General features: G+C 30.9%; 1 protein-coding gene across 1 annotated transcript; it reads left to right on the top strand.

The window, feature by feature from the left end:
• Positions 1–9,915: 9,915 nt before the first annotated feature.
• LOC109008135 lies at positions 9,916–15,401 on the top strand. Its single transcript, XM_018988124.2, has 5 exons — positions 9,916–10,471; positions 12,196–12,308; positions 12,388–12,759; positions 13,789–14,572; positions 14,984–15,401. The coding sequence occupies exons 1-5, from the start codon at positions 10,216–10,218 to the stop codon at positions 15,049–15,051; spliced, it is 1,593 nt and encodes a 530-aa protein (XP_018843669.1). The 5' UTR covers positions 9,916–10,215; the 3' UTR covers positions 15,052–15,401.
• The last annotated feature ends 209 nt before the right edge of the window (positions 15,402–15,610 follow it).

Below are 15,610 nucleotides of genomic sequence, written 5' to 3'. Positions count from 1 at the left end.
TGTAAAAACAAACTTTCACAACCTTACGTGGACAACGTAATCATTTTTTAAAAAAATTATTTCAAATTAAGCCCAAATTTAGATTGTAAATTTATCTCATCTTATAATTATATTTTTTTAAAATTTTTATACAAAATATAATAAATAATTTAATTTTTTCAAATTTTAAAATAATAATAATATTAAAAAATAATATTCTAATAATATTTTATTCAACTCGTTTAAGATCATATTAACTCATATCTAAATCTAAATGAAATCTAAAATTCTTAAACAATAATTTTTTCCTAAATAAAACAAACTAAATTTAAAATATATACATTGTTTTTATAAAATAGTGATACCACAATTTTATTGGTGACCTTGATTTCAGAGAAATATATTTGTAAATGATGGTCATCTAGTTTGTTTTTGTAGATTTAATGAATTGAGTTGAAATAAAAATTAAATAAAATATTATTATAATATTTTTTAATACTATTTTTATTTTAGAATTTGAACAAGTTAAATTATTTATATTATTTTATGTGAAAATTTGATAAAATTATAACGATTAGATGAAATGAATTGAAAAATATTGTGAAAACAAACGAGATACTAAAATATGGAATAGTTCTGTGTATGTAATTGAATAGTAATATTTAGTCCTAGTTTGGATATTAAGATATTCTCAAGCATTTTTATATATTTTCTTCTCAAATATCACTCAAACATAAATATTTTTCAATTTTAAATATTTAACATTTTCATCTTATCATTACCCAAACATTAAATCCAATACAAACTTCCCAAACTTACAAATAAAATACAAAAAAGAATACAATTTTTTCAAATTTCAAAATAAAAATTATATTCAAACAATTTTTAACTTTATTATATTTTTATTTAAACTTTTTCTATTTTTACAAAGCTCAATAAAACATCTTAATGCAAACTATTTTACTATTATTTATGAACTATTTTACTACAATATACAGATATTTTGAAATATTCATATTCAAACGAGCCTTAAGAGCATTCTCATTGACTTAGTCAAATATAAATGCAAACTAAAATTTAGCTAACAATCCCTTAAAATTGTTTACATTAGAATAGGCAAAACTTAAATATTTTGCTAGCTAGCTACAATAACTCTTTATGTTTGTATGCTTACTATTCACCATCTCTTGAATAATTTATATTGATTTCTTTTTCATTTTTCTCATAAATAACAGTTACATCACTAATTATTATTTTTATATATATAGGTGCTTGAGTTCTTATAACTTATAATGGATTTGAATTGCAAAATATGAAAACAAATAAATTAGTTAACAATTTATAAAAAAATTAAATTAATAATATCATATTATTATTTTGACTGATAAATGGATAATCTAAATATTTAATAAAAAAATATCTTTTGAATATAATTGACAAAAGACAAAATATATAATTTTAGTCAAATTTTAATTTTATATTTGTCTAAATCAACGATAACGCTCTTAGTGCATTGGCATTGATTTGTCTATTTATGTAAACACATTTAACTAACTAGACTAATAAATTTACTATATTGGATTATGCATATATAAATATTTGGATTGCTATACACAGTACTATTACATCTTTGTAAATTGATTGTTCACTCTTTAAATTGTATTTTATTACTTCTCTCTCTCTTCCCCCAACGATATTATTTTCCAAAAGCAAACTCAACCTTCCTTTTATTTATCTCTCAACATTCGACATAATCATCTATCTCTCTTTCTCTCTAGCGGGATTATTTTCCAAAAACAAACTCAACCTTTCTCTTCTTTCTCCATTGACACTCGACAGAACTTTTTATTTCGAGTAAAATCTACATAACTTTCTCTCGATGGAATAACAGTAGCTAGTGATAGCAAATGTATGATTTTCTCTCTCAATTATCTATGTATTCCTTCTCTCTCTATCTGGCCGAGTGAAAGTTTCCTATTTTTTTCCTCTCAAAACTCTTTATCATGTAGTACAGGGATTCAATCTCCCATGAAGATGCTACACTTCCTCCATCTCGTCGCTATTCATCACCATTGCTGCTGCCCTTGCTTAGTGTTTTTTGTATCGATTAGCTAGGGTAAATAAACTCTCCCCCCTCTGTGTTTTGTCTCGAAATTTTTATTACATAAATTTTAGCTTGTTGCAATTGTTATTTGAATACTTTGCTTAATCTAGATTAAGGTTTTAAATTATGAACTGATTTTAATGATGAATTTAAGGTTTCAATTTGATAATTTTTGTAAATTTGATCTTTGTAAATATGTACGAGTAATAGGGTGACATTTTATTGCTTTGTCCTCTGATTTTGCTTAATCTAGTTTGGGTTTTGATTTTCTGTTCTTGGTTTTAGATTAAGCATATGATTTTATGATTTCATATGAGTAAGCATGGGACTATGACTAAGCTTCCCTGAGTTTCTGAAAGTTTTCCTTTGGCAATAGCTTGGCGAAAATTTTAATTTGCTTCTTTCTAATGAAACAATTTTTATTCATGGAACGTGTCTAGTGCTATTGTGATAAACATAATGTTTTGCCATTGTCATGGCTTGTTTGTTGTCACAATACATGATTATCACAGCCTTCTCTGTCTTGATCATATATACAACATATAGAGCAATTGATTGTTACTTCTTTGTGCACCAACAGAATAAAACAAACTTAAGAGAAAATGAATAACCTAATATGCTCTTCATATCATCATATATACAACCTCCCTAATCACTATTGCAAAAGCCAAGTAAATCCACCATAAAATTTTTGCAATATCTAATTTCATATCGGCTCGTTGTGCCTTAAATGTATTTAAGCACTCTTTTCACTTTAGCATAATGAAAATGGTTGGAAAATGCATGAATATTGAAAGTAAATTTGTTGCAAACATAATATCTGGTCTTGTGGGTTGAGATAGTACTAGTTTTGAATCAAGCTTCTATACATATATAGTTTCATCTATCTTCCTTCCTCCCTCTTCTTTCATTAGCTAATTTACATTTCTAACTAAAAGTGTGGTTAATCGTTTAAAACCACTCACTTTGAGTTTTCTAAGCAAAAAACTTTAGTATATCATAATCAGATAAACATGATAGGAGTTTTCTAAATGACAAGGCATGTCAACTTATAAATGAACTTCTCAAGTTGAATAAAACAACTTAAATATTATGCTTAGATGTCCAAGCCTGACTAATGTTACATTAAACATTAATACTCAATAAATAATGGCAAAAACCATCATTCTCGTTTGTTTCTTGTTTGATGGCAACAATCTTAAACATACAATCTTAAACTAAATAAATGTCCAAGCTTTGAACCTTTCTTATTTAAAAGATTTTATTCATTAGAACCTCTCATAATATTTGTTTGATCATATAAAGAACAATGCCGGCTACAATCATTTTCAGGTTTGAGTAGTGTCATAATTAATACTCTTGAAGCTAGCTTGTAATCGTTACATATTTGCATTTATTAAACATAGGACAATGACTAAGCATGTGATTTTATGGTTTCATATATTTCATCTTGATAATGAGACAACATATATTTTTGAATTGTTTAGTAACATTTCGTAATTCAATATTTTGTTGAATGATGAATATTTTAATTAATAATGATCACTTCTTCACCATACTATTGGAAAGTGGTGAGGGTGGTATTAACAACCCCTTATAGATAGTGTAAATGTTGATGTCCAAGCGATACAACCTCAAATGGAAACAAGGGCACCTAAACAAAAATTCAAACTGAGCGTGTTATTTACTGCAGATGAATATACTATTCTCGTTTCAGCTTTGCTTGATATTAGTATAGACCCCATATGAGGTATTGACCAAACCTCCACACAATTGTTGAGTAGAATTGATGATTACTACAACACCTATAAAAAACCTAACAGTCCATAATGGTCTGTACCCTATTTGACCAATCGATGGTCAAACATTAAAAAATACGTCAATAAATTTTGTGGTTTCATAGCCCAAGTTGAAATAATGCATCCAAGCGATGCGATCGAGCTAGACAAGGTATAATGATTTTTTTAATATTTTATTGTTGTAATTATTAAGTATTTGCAATGATAGAGCGTATTAATTGTGAAACTATTTTGTAGATTGATAAGGAGAAAACTTTGTATCGATAGACCCAAAAAATCAACTTCAACATGCAAGAACATTGTTGGAGTCTTTTGAGGCACAAACTGAAATGACAAGTGCACGTGGAACTCATAAGAAGAAAAGACAATGTGTCACATTTATGTATTAATCCAAACTCAATACGATTAGGAGAAGACATAAAAATTGTGTTCGTGGATGGTGAGAGACTTCAGAGCAAAAAGCTGAAAAATAAAGAAAGAAATAAAGAAAATGTAATAAAAGACAAGTTAATGAGTTGAAAAATTTTATTTATCATCCCACACACTACACTTTTTTTTAATTTTTTTTATCTTACCAAATGCGTGATATATGAATTATGAGTAGAATAATTCAACAAATTTAAGAATAATAAAACAAAAAAATAAAATAAAATAAATAAATAAAAGTTTGTTGTGTGGTGTGTAAAGATAATGAGTAGCAAAACTCTAATGAGTTTAATGAGGCCTTAAGGCATATGCATGATGATAAAAAGACTTAAATAATGGAGAGAAAAAAAATGAATAATAAGGCTGAAAATGATAGACGTGGGTTAGTAATTCTTAGAAAGAGAAAACTTGATATGGAAATTAAGGCTGAGAATGATAGATCAGACTCAATAACTTTTAAGAAGAGGAAAATTGATATGAAAATCATGAAATTAGATATTGATTCAATGAAATTTATGCAGCAAGAGTATTTTCATAATTTTCAAATGGAAATAATTGAAAAACAAACGAATAAGACCATATCTCGTGCATAGATGTATGATTGGTTTTGGTTTATTTTGATCAGTGGTGAACTAGTTGGTTTATTTATGTAATGTGAGCGATTTTGTAATTATTTTTTACTGTGTGTTGACATATTTGTTGACTTGCTTGTGGGTTGGCCGGGTATTATTTTTTGTATTGCACTTCTTGATTTTTTTTTATTGTACTGGACTTGTTGAAGTTGCTAGTTGCTGATTCCATTAATCATTGTTGGTTCTTGGTTCTATGAATCATTACTGGTGATTTTGTTACTCGTTTCTAGTTCCATAGATCATTGCTGGTTGATGTTTTCTCTTCGACCAATTGATGAAATTTTTTATATCACATATATATTCATATAATGTAATGGAATGATTATAATTTTGATACATGAAATTTGTATTGTAGACAACTTTATGGATTTGTATTAAGTTTATGAATTTGTATCAAAATCAACATTCTGGAATTTGTATTAAGTTGATTTTGATATATGAAATTTGTATTAAGTTGATAATACAGAGTGTTGGCAATACATGTCAATATTTGTTGATGAAATTGGTGTATATTTGTTAATGTTTAATTTTAAGACAGCATAATAGTTTATGCAGTGAGTGCTAATAGCAAAATATATAAAAAAAAAAATAGTTTTAGGAAAAAAATTAATAATATTTTGACTCAAATATCTATAATCTAATGTGGAATTATTTTTTGAACAATAAAGATAATTTCTAAAATATGTGATTTTACATTTACATATAGATAAACCTATTCTAATACTTTTACTAAGCCTATATGGGCATTGAATTGATTAAACCGGCTCCACGCGCAATGTTCGGGCTTCGCTCCATGGGCCTACCTCCATGGGCCATGCAACAATGAGAACATGCATACCTGCACGTGCCATGCATGTTACAACCTACCTTACAGATAAACTCCTCGAATTGGTAAAAGGCACAAATCAATCTTTGATGTCGAGAGAAACACTTCTTTTCCTCTTCAAAGTGACACCTCTATTTGACCGCTGGTTAAATTTTTTTTTTTTTTTTTACTTAATGATTAAGAAAGTGATTTTAAATGTATTGGTGTCTTTTTATTTTTATTTTTTAAATATATAAAAAAAATGTGAAAAGAAAAAAGAAAAAAAAAAAAGATTTTACACTGGGCAGTAAGCCCAGCGGTCAAAATGGGGCGGCATAGTAGCCGCACCTTTGATGTCAATACATCGCCGCCGAATAGTAAATAATAGATCATACGATTAGGGAAAAAAGAGCACTTGCTAAGTTGGTATCGGTTGTAATAGTTTGTCCAAGTATTTCATCCCAAATATATGCGTTTTATTTAATTCGTTTATTTTTACAGATGATATGAATTGAAATAAAAGTTAAAAATTGAATAAAATATTATTAAAATATATTATTAGTATTAATTTTATTTTAAAATTTTAAAAAAATTAAATTATTTATTTTATTTTATACGAAAATTTAAAAAATTTATAATAATTAAATAATATGATATGAAATAATACGAGTTAATAATAGTTGTGATAAGTATTGTAATACCAACAATTTTGTGTTATGGTTTCGAATTTGAATCTTACATTTAAGCCTCAACTCTTACATCGATTATGTAATTAACAAAACAACTCCATCAATTCTATCATATTAATTTTGTGTCAAGTTGAGTTCGCGTTAATTTGTGTCAAATTCAAGAATTGTCACAAAAACTTACCACTTAAATGAAGTGTGTCAAATTTGAGTCGTGTCAAGTCTAGTTTGTATAATCGATCTATAACTTTATCTATTTAACTAAACAAGTTTTAGAAGATTCAACCCAACTCACTAATTTTGTATGGTAGTCTTAGGTTCTTTAAGAAATTAGCCTTGTTTGTTTTGGTAACATTTCTTAACTCATATCATCCTATCTCATAAAATTATTATAATTTTTTTAAAATAAACAATTAAACGATTTCAAATATTAAAATAAAAATAATATTAAAAAAATATATATTCTAACAATATTTTATTCAATTATTAATTTTAATTTAACTCATCCCGTCTCATATTATCCTATTTACAAAAATAAACAATGCCAGTCACGATCACAATGTATATAAAATGAACATTGTCTTCTAATTTGTTCTATTTGTAATGCCTGGTCACTCGTATCAGTTAGAATAACTCAAAAACAAGTTGAGCTAATAATAGCACACGTGAAAATGGATTTTTATTTTTATTTTTTATCATTGTTATATATATTTAAAAAAAAAACTTAAAAATTACTAAAAAAGATTACCTATCATAGTACAATAAAAATAGAATAAAATTATAATATTTAAATTTTGCTACCTACATTATTGAGAGAAATGATTTAATTACAAAAAAATTTCATAAGAGTAAATTTTAAAATTGACGTTAATATGATACGTTCGTTTATAAATTTATTTTTATTATAAAATAAATATAATATATAATATAAAGTTATATTATACAAAATGTACCTAAGATTATGGTTGCCAATGTCTATAAAAGTAATAGAAAGACTGATCATCAAGTAGCACACATTATTATCACAGGGTTTACTGGCCAATTAAAAGGCTGGTGGGATCACTATCTTTCATACGAACAAAAGTCACAGATATTAAATGCTTATAAATATGATGAAAACAAGTTATATTATATATTATATTTATTTACTTTTATAGGGTTTTTTATATTTTCGTCTTTTATTAGAATAATTTTTGTAGATTTTTTTTCATTTTTTACGTCTACTTGAAGGAGCTAATAATGGAGTATACCCAAATTGTTCACAAAATGTACCTAATTCTTTTATAACAAATTTCTTTTCTTTCTCCATTTACTTTTTTAGTCTAAAATCATTACACATAGTTAATCCAGTTCTATTAATTTTACTTATTATATCACCATATATAAGATTAAGGAAATCAATAATTCTCGTATCTTAATAGTTAATATGATATGTTTATTTATAAATTTATTTTTATTATAAAATAAATATAATATATAATATAAAGTTATGTAAATTTATAAATAATTTTTATCATTATTTGTAAAATGGGGGTATAACTGGTTAATAAAAAGTTAGCTCATTCGGTGTATATATACCACTCCGAGAGTGTCGGCACGGGCAGTTGAATTGTGATGGAATACTGTGCTTAAATTGGGGTCACGGGGTAGGCCTCCCCAGTCCACATTCAACGGCAGTACTGCTTTGAATTGATCCCCGTGACCGGCGCGTGGGGCTCATTACTCCACCGGACGCCTCTCGCTTTCCAACGACAGGCAAAAGTTGTAGCCCCAAATCCAATGCCAATGGCTCGCTCGCTCACTCACGTCACTCGCTCGTACCCGCTGATATTAATTAGCCAAAGGCTCTTTAAAATCGACTCGTGGGGGCTCCTAAAATCTGCACTGTCCGATCTCAATGCTCATATTTTATCGAACAAAAAAGTACTCAACGGATAATGTATCATTTCACTAAAAGAAAAAGCTAAAGAAATGGAAGTCCCAAAAAACAGGAGGGAAACTATTAATTCGGCCCCAATACGACATCCAGATTATAATTCGGCCCCCAACATTATTTCGTCTCACTATATTTGGTCTCCAACATTATTTTTAATTTATTAGACCATCCAGATTAATAATATACCATCTAGATGCATAATATAGGCCATCTAGATTTATAGGGAAACAAATTATAAAATAATAAATATTTTATTATTATTTAATTTTAAAATATAAAATCGAATGTGATAATTTTTCTTTATATACAAAATTAATATTCAAAAAATGTAATTTTATATATGAAGATACATAAATTACTGTCAATATTCTAGAATGCTGACCATACGGATATTACACATTGGGATGGATAAACATTACTTTCATTCAGCGAGACACGTGTTGTTTCTTGGTAGGAAGAATGGCATTAATTCATCATTAATTTCTCTATCTTCGATAATTTTTATAAGATTATTGCACAAAACACATGTCGGTCAAGGAACTCAAGAGAGGGGGAAAGGGAAGAAAATTATATAGAGGGAGGGAGGGCCACACACTCTTGTCTTCAGCAAGAAAAAAGGGTACCCAAAAGATGATAGATTGGGTAAAGAGCAGTCAATGCATTTTGCTTGGTCAATATTGTTCCACTCTTGTGATTCGTTTGGTTATTCAACTTATCTCAATTTATTATTATAATTTTTTTAAATTTAAATATAAAATATAATAAATAATTTAAATTTTTTAAATTTTAAAATAATAATAATATTAAAAAATAATATTTTATCATCTCAACTCAACTCAACTCAATTCAATATACAAACGCATTCTAACAATTTATTATTCCTATTTCAAGTAATATGCAATACATATACAAAATAACTAAAATGAAAAAGAAAAATGGAAAGAGGGAACTTTGTGTTGGAGTTGGTATAACTGTTTGGAAAAATGCCGCCAACTATAAGAATATTAAAAAAGAGAAATGATGTTATAAGTATAGTATAATCTCTTTAAAAAAAAAATACAATATTTATATAAAAAATAATAAATTTTTTAATAATAAATTTTATTTTTTAAAAAAATTATATAATATTTACGTAAAGGTATCAGAAAGGCTAAGCAAATAAAGTTAGCTTGGTTCGGAAGAAGCAGAGATGCCATTTGTCCTCCTGCTAACCAAATCGTGAAAACAAGAATGTATCCCAAGAATCACAGTCAATTTTCAGAATTCTGCATCGGATTAAACCGAAGTCAAAAGCAATCTAACCCCTTTTTCTAGTGTTTTAAATAAATGCGGTGTTTCCCACTTCGCCATTAATAAACCATCACACAGTGACTTGCATTTTCTCCCCCACCTGTTGGTGGGCTACGAGTGCGCTTCCTTTCCTCTTTTTAAAATTCAAAGAAATTAAAAAATAAAAGACAAAACAAGACAGATACTGAAACTTGAACTAAAGGAAGAAAAAGAAAAAGAAAAAAAAAAAGAAAAGATAAACAACAACCATCTCTAACTAGAAGACATTGTTATTTGCAGCACAAGTTACTCTACTCTCTCTCTCTCTCTCTCTCTCTCTCTCACCCTGCTCCTCAAACCCTAAATTATTAAATTCGAAAATTTGAAAAGAAGAAGAAGAAGAAAAACACAAGACATTAGACACCAACACCAAACTCTGCGTCTTTGAAGCATTTGGTTCTCTTTGTGCTTCCGTTTCTCACGAGAGTATCCAGAATGGACGCATGCAAGCCTGACCCAGTTGAGAGAATCGAGCATGGAGCGAGACCCACTTGAGAGAGCTGCATTACGGTGGTCACTATGGGGAAGACAGAGGAGGACCGGGCGGTGCCAGCTGGAGTGGGTCCCCAGTCGCAGGACCAGAATGCGCAGACCCAGTGGTGTGGGAACTGTGGCTTTGGGTGGTGTTGTGGAGGGGTTCGGAGGCTCATTGGGCTCAGATGTCTCTTCTTCCTTCTGCTCTCGGCGGCCGTCTTCCTCTCCGCTATATTTTGGCTGCCCCCGTTTCTTCAGTTCGCAGATCAGCGGGATCTGGATCTCGATTCAAAGTTCAAAGGTGGGATTTTGTTTCTCTGCTTCCTTATTTTTTACTTATCATTTTTGTATCATTGTTTTTTCTTTTGGATTTGTGGTTGGCAACATTGTCTGAAGGGCCTGGATCTAGAAGTTTTTGGGCGTTTGTTTAATTTATTTTTTGTGGTTTGGGTGGTGGGGTGGTTGCGACTCTTTGTTTGGCTGCTGAAAATATGTGGGGGGGAAGGAAAGGCCTGTTATTAATATTTATCAATTTATGTTATGTTCTAAACATGCTTTAAAAATTGGGAAGTTTTTTTTGGTCAGAAAAACAAAAATTGGGAATGTTTTGAATTGTATTTCTTGGTGATTGTTGTTTGTGGGTGTTTGATGTTCATACACTGGGAAAATGTAGAAAGCAAAGAAAGTAAGTGGAGTAATTTGTTTATGTCGCCTAATTTGGAAAATATTGAGTAATTTGACAAGGCTTGGTGTTCAAATAACGGAAAATCAACGATATGGAATTTATTTATTGCTCTTTTCCTACATTTCGGGCAATTGCGTCAGTGGAGAAAAATTAGGGTAGTATGAATCTTACTAGGCTTTTTTATTTTTTTAATAGGCGAACTTTAAGGTGGTTATCTTTTGCATTTACCTTTTTAGTTTTCCGATTTTTGTTGATATGGACCTACATTCAGGAACTGCACGTAGATGCTAACTTTTTTGTTTTGCATTTCTATATTGAAGGATGATTATGTTTGATATTTATTTCCATTAATATTGTGTTTTGAACTGAGGGATTCTTCTTGTCAATATCAATCCTTCCTATTTGGAGACAATTAAATTAATAGTTTCCCGTTTGGTTTGAGGGTTTCCAATTAGGTACAAGTTCCACGGTCTCCTAGATTTCTTCTACTGATAAATGAGATATTGGAATATTTCTTTCATTGTCATAGTTATAGTTTTATTGATAAGTTAATCATAATTATTTAATTTTGGTTCTACATGCTTCAATCTGTTATTATTGATGTGAAAATAGAAAATTCTATTCACCATCCTCTTAATCATTATCCATTCACCATCCCCTTATGTGGTATCAAATGATTGGATGATAAGTAAATGATGAAAAATAATTTTCCATTAAGTTGATGCCACATTAGAGGGTGATGGCAAAGAGAATGATGAAAAGAATTTATCATGAAAATATTTGGTTGTTCCTCTGGTCGAAAAACAAAGATAAAGGTACAGCAACAAAAGATGCTGTGAAAAGTGGCTCTGTGTTAAGATATAAAATAAATAATAAAATCTACCTCTTCCTAGCAGCTTAAGCTTTTGGGACAAGTGGTGATTTCACAGTTGCGTTGATGGTTATGTTTTCTGAGAGTGGCATGCATGTTCACTACTGCACTTGAGATCAATCTGATTTGGTGCTAAGATATTGATATTGAGGCTTGACAGACATGCCGCGAACCATCTGAGGCGTTTGTGTAATATACTGTTTGTTGCTTGTCAAGTGGAACGGTGCATCAGGTGTAATGGAAATTGCAAAATGTGCCTGTAACAATAACCTTGATCAAGTGCTTCAGTGCTTCATTTCAAGTATTCTGATTTGTACTTACATTACAAAAACAATGCAATCTGTTTTTCTTCTTGTTAATCCTCATAAATTCTCTGCATTTTAGATCGTGGTATTTATATTTGAATTCTTTGCAGTGAAATTTGCTAGATCTTTTTTGGTGACTAATATATCTTTTTTTATGTGTCTAGATCATGATATAGTGGCAAGTTTTTATCTTAAGAAGCCGATTTCTTTGCTGGAAGACAATATCTCACAGCTAGAGGAAGACATACTTAATGAGATAGGCTTTTCTACCACCAAAGTACTAGCCCTCTCAGTTGTTTTCTTTTATCATATACTTCATGTTTCTGTATTTTGATTAATTCTTTCTTGTGGACCAGGTGGTCATCTTATCTCTGGAACCCATAGCTAGATCAAACACAACAAAGGTTGTATTTGGGGTTGACCCTGATGCAAAATATTCAGTAATATCCCAAACTACTCAAAGTTTTATCAGGGCAAATTTTGTTTCTCTGGTTATACAGCAACTTTCTCTTCGCCTGACTACAACCTTGTTTGGGGAACCATTCTTTTTTGAGGTTCTAAAATTCCCTGGAGGAATTACTATCATCCCCCCTCAGAGTGCATTTCTTTTGCAGAAAGTACAAATCCTTTTCAACTTTACTTTAAACTCCCCTATCTATCAAATACAATTGAATTTTAATAAACTGACGAGCCAGCTGAAGTCAGGATTACGCTTGGCACCCTATGAGGTTTGGCAACCTTTCTTCATCTGAATACTTACATAATGCATATCATTGCTTGAGGCACAAATGTGATGTGATTGTTGCACATTTCAATGTATCAATCTCTACAGACTTCTTGATTTCAGCGAACAAAACGAGTGACCCAGTTCTGCTCACTATTTTTCAGTTCATCTATGAATATCTCCTTTGGTTGGTTTTTTTTTTTTTTTTGTGTTTGAAGGAAGCGGGTAGGATTGTGTGTTGGAAGGTGTATAATTGTTACCTTGTAAATATAAAATATGATTAAGTGCCTAAACTGTATCATATTTTTAATTTGGTTCTTGACAAAAATATTTTTTCAATTGTCCCTAAACCATATGTAGTTTCAATTTAATTCTTGAAGTTTTAAATTTACTTCAATGATATCGTTATTCTGTCCCACTGTTATTATATAAGTGACAATTACTCATGGTGACCTAGTTCTTTTAATATTTTTTGGGCACAGATGTGCATCTAACACCAACATGGCACGTTAGCTGACATGTTGGCCTCATAAAATGATTACACATGGAGACGAATAACTGGAACATTTTTTCTATTTCTTTTATTTTATTTTTCAAAATTAATTTCATGTATCTCTATATATTTTGGATTTGTAACACCCACATCTGCTCTAACGTGCCGCATCAGTATTAGTAGCATATGTTTAAAGAAATGTTTATCATATCAGTAACTGCTATTTGCAAAGTGGTGTTAAAGTAAAATTGATGCATATTTAAAATTTAAAGGCCTACATATAAATAAATGATAGGCAAGGGCGAAATTGGTAGCTGATACATAGTCACAAACTAAATTTATATTTGTACCTATAATAAACCATAATTGGAACCCTTTTCCAACACAGAGAGAAACCCCGCATTCAGGAGTTTTATAGATCATGGAAGCTCTCTGTTTAGATGCTTGAAGATTTCTTGTCATTTATCTTAAAAGTCTGATGAATCAGTCTCAATATGCACCATACAGGCGCTGATTTTTGTTTTCACCATTTGGATGCAGAACTTGTACGTTAGCTTATCAAACTCAAAAGGTTCAACAGTAGCTGCGCCCACCGTTGTTCAGTCATCTGTTCTCCTGGCTGTTGGGAATACTCCCTCAACACAAAGATTAAAGCAACTGGCTCAGACCATCACACATTCTCATTCAAGAAACCTTGGCCTGAACAACACCGTATTTGGTAGGGTTAAGCAAGTTCGGCTTTCATCCATATTGCAACACTCCCTCCATGGTGGTGATGGCAGTGGCCCCTCACCTTCTCCTGCACCTTTGCCTCATCCCCACCACCACCGCCACCACCACCACCACCATCATCACCACCACCATCATCGCCATCACCATGATACTCATCTAGATCCTGCAATTTCTCCTGCTCCTTCAATTGAGAGGGGGGTGCCTGCAGCTCAAAGAGGTGCGCCTGCACCTAAGGATGGTTCGCCTGCACCTAAGGATGGTTCACCTGCACCAAAGAGAAGTTTGCCAGCACCCGAGAAAAGTTATGAAGCAAAGCCTCCTGGTTGCCAACTTGGATATAGGAGGAGTTCTAAAGGGCATGCCAGAAAGCACTCTCACTTTGCCCCTACTGTTGCACCATATATTTCTCCTTATTATCCTCTGGCCTCACCACAAGCGCAAGTAGTCCCACCAGCTCCCATTTATCATACAATTCCTGGTTCTAGTCCTTTGCCAAATGTTGTTTTTGCTCATGTTCAGCCCCCAGCGAAGAGTGACTCAGATTCAGGACATTCTGACACTGTGCCTCCAGTTGCACCATCACCATCTTCATGTGAGTATATATATACTGATCTTTATTTACTACTCCAAATATAGCTGGATAATTTTGACATAACATATACAATTTGTTGATAAAATTATTATTTCTTTATCTTGTTTTGTGACATACTATTATTTTGTTCTGGTTCTTTTTAATTTGAGTGTGGGCCACATTTATGGTTCAAGTTAAATGTCTTGAAATAAAGAAAGTACTTCAAATCTCTACTTATAAAAAAAAAGTACTTCAAATCTCATAAGATCAATTTATGTTTTATTTTCTGTCAGTTTTGTGACTACTCTTTTCTTGTGCACGTCTTGGTCTGGCGACTTCAAACCATGGACAGAATTTTAAACTTAACCAAGAACTATCTATGGATCTTAGATATATACTGTCAGCATATACTAATACACTGTTTTTTTCCAGCTTGTGCAGGTTTTCTTACTGCTCAATTGCCATTTTCTCTGTTCCTCGCTCTCGTATTACATCTATAATAATAGAGGAGAATCATTCAATATTCTAGTGGAAATAACTTCTCTGGTACGCAAGAAGGAAAAAAAATTGTGTCTTTCAAGTAGTGGACGAACCGGAGGAGTTCTGTAAGTGTGAGGTACGCAAAGGGCGTGTTTCACATCCGACTGGATATGTGCTGTTTTTTATGCGTGTAAATATTTGATCAAAGGAATCCAGTCGGGAGATGCATTTTCAGGTCAAAGTCCCATAGGTGGCAGGCCTTCTATGCATGCATCGCTTTACAGCTGTTTTGTGTATCCTAATATGCAGAGAAATGTAAGGGGGAGTAGAGAACCAAAATATCAATAACATTACCTTTTTGTTTCTCATCCTTTTCTTCTCAATCCAGTATGCCCAAATTTTCGGACACTGAAATGATTGTAGCTAGATTTCATTATCACGTCACTTTGTAATATATGATATGAAAAATATACTACTTATAAATAATACAAATAAATTAACTCCATCAAGTACAGTAGATATCGTCATATTTATATCTGGAAGCCTCGTAATGGGGTTTTGAGTATGAAAATATCTATT

Source organism: Juglans regia, chromosome 3 (genome assembly GCF_001411555.2).
Source record: "Juglans regia cultivar Chandler chromosome 3, Walnut 2.0, whole genome shotgun sequence".
Taxonomy (NCBI): domain Eukaryota; kingdom Viridiplantae; phylum Streptophyta; class Magnoliopsida; order Fagales; family Juglandaceae; genus Juglans; species Juglans regia.
The sequence above is the reverse complement of the archived record's forward strand: the minus strand, read 5'-3'. Positions and strand labels throughout refer to the sequence as shown.

What these genes read in the sequence shown, in the direction of transcription:
- LOC109008135 (XM_018988124.2), top strand. Translation starts at nt 10,216, where the DNA reads ATGGGGAAGACAGAGGAGGACCGGGCGGTGCCAGCTGGAGTGGGTCCC. An exon ending in TCTCGATTCAAAGTTCAAAG is followed by an intron (nt 10,472 to 12,195) that starts GTGGGATTTTGT and finishes TTATGTGTCTAG; the next exon opens with ATCATGATATAGTGGCAAGT. An exon ending in TAGGCTTTTCTACCACCAAA is followed by an intron (nt 12,309 to 12,387) that starts GTACTAGCCCTC and finishes CTTGTGGACCAG; the next exon opens with GTGGTCATCTTATCTCTGGA.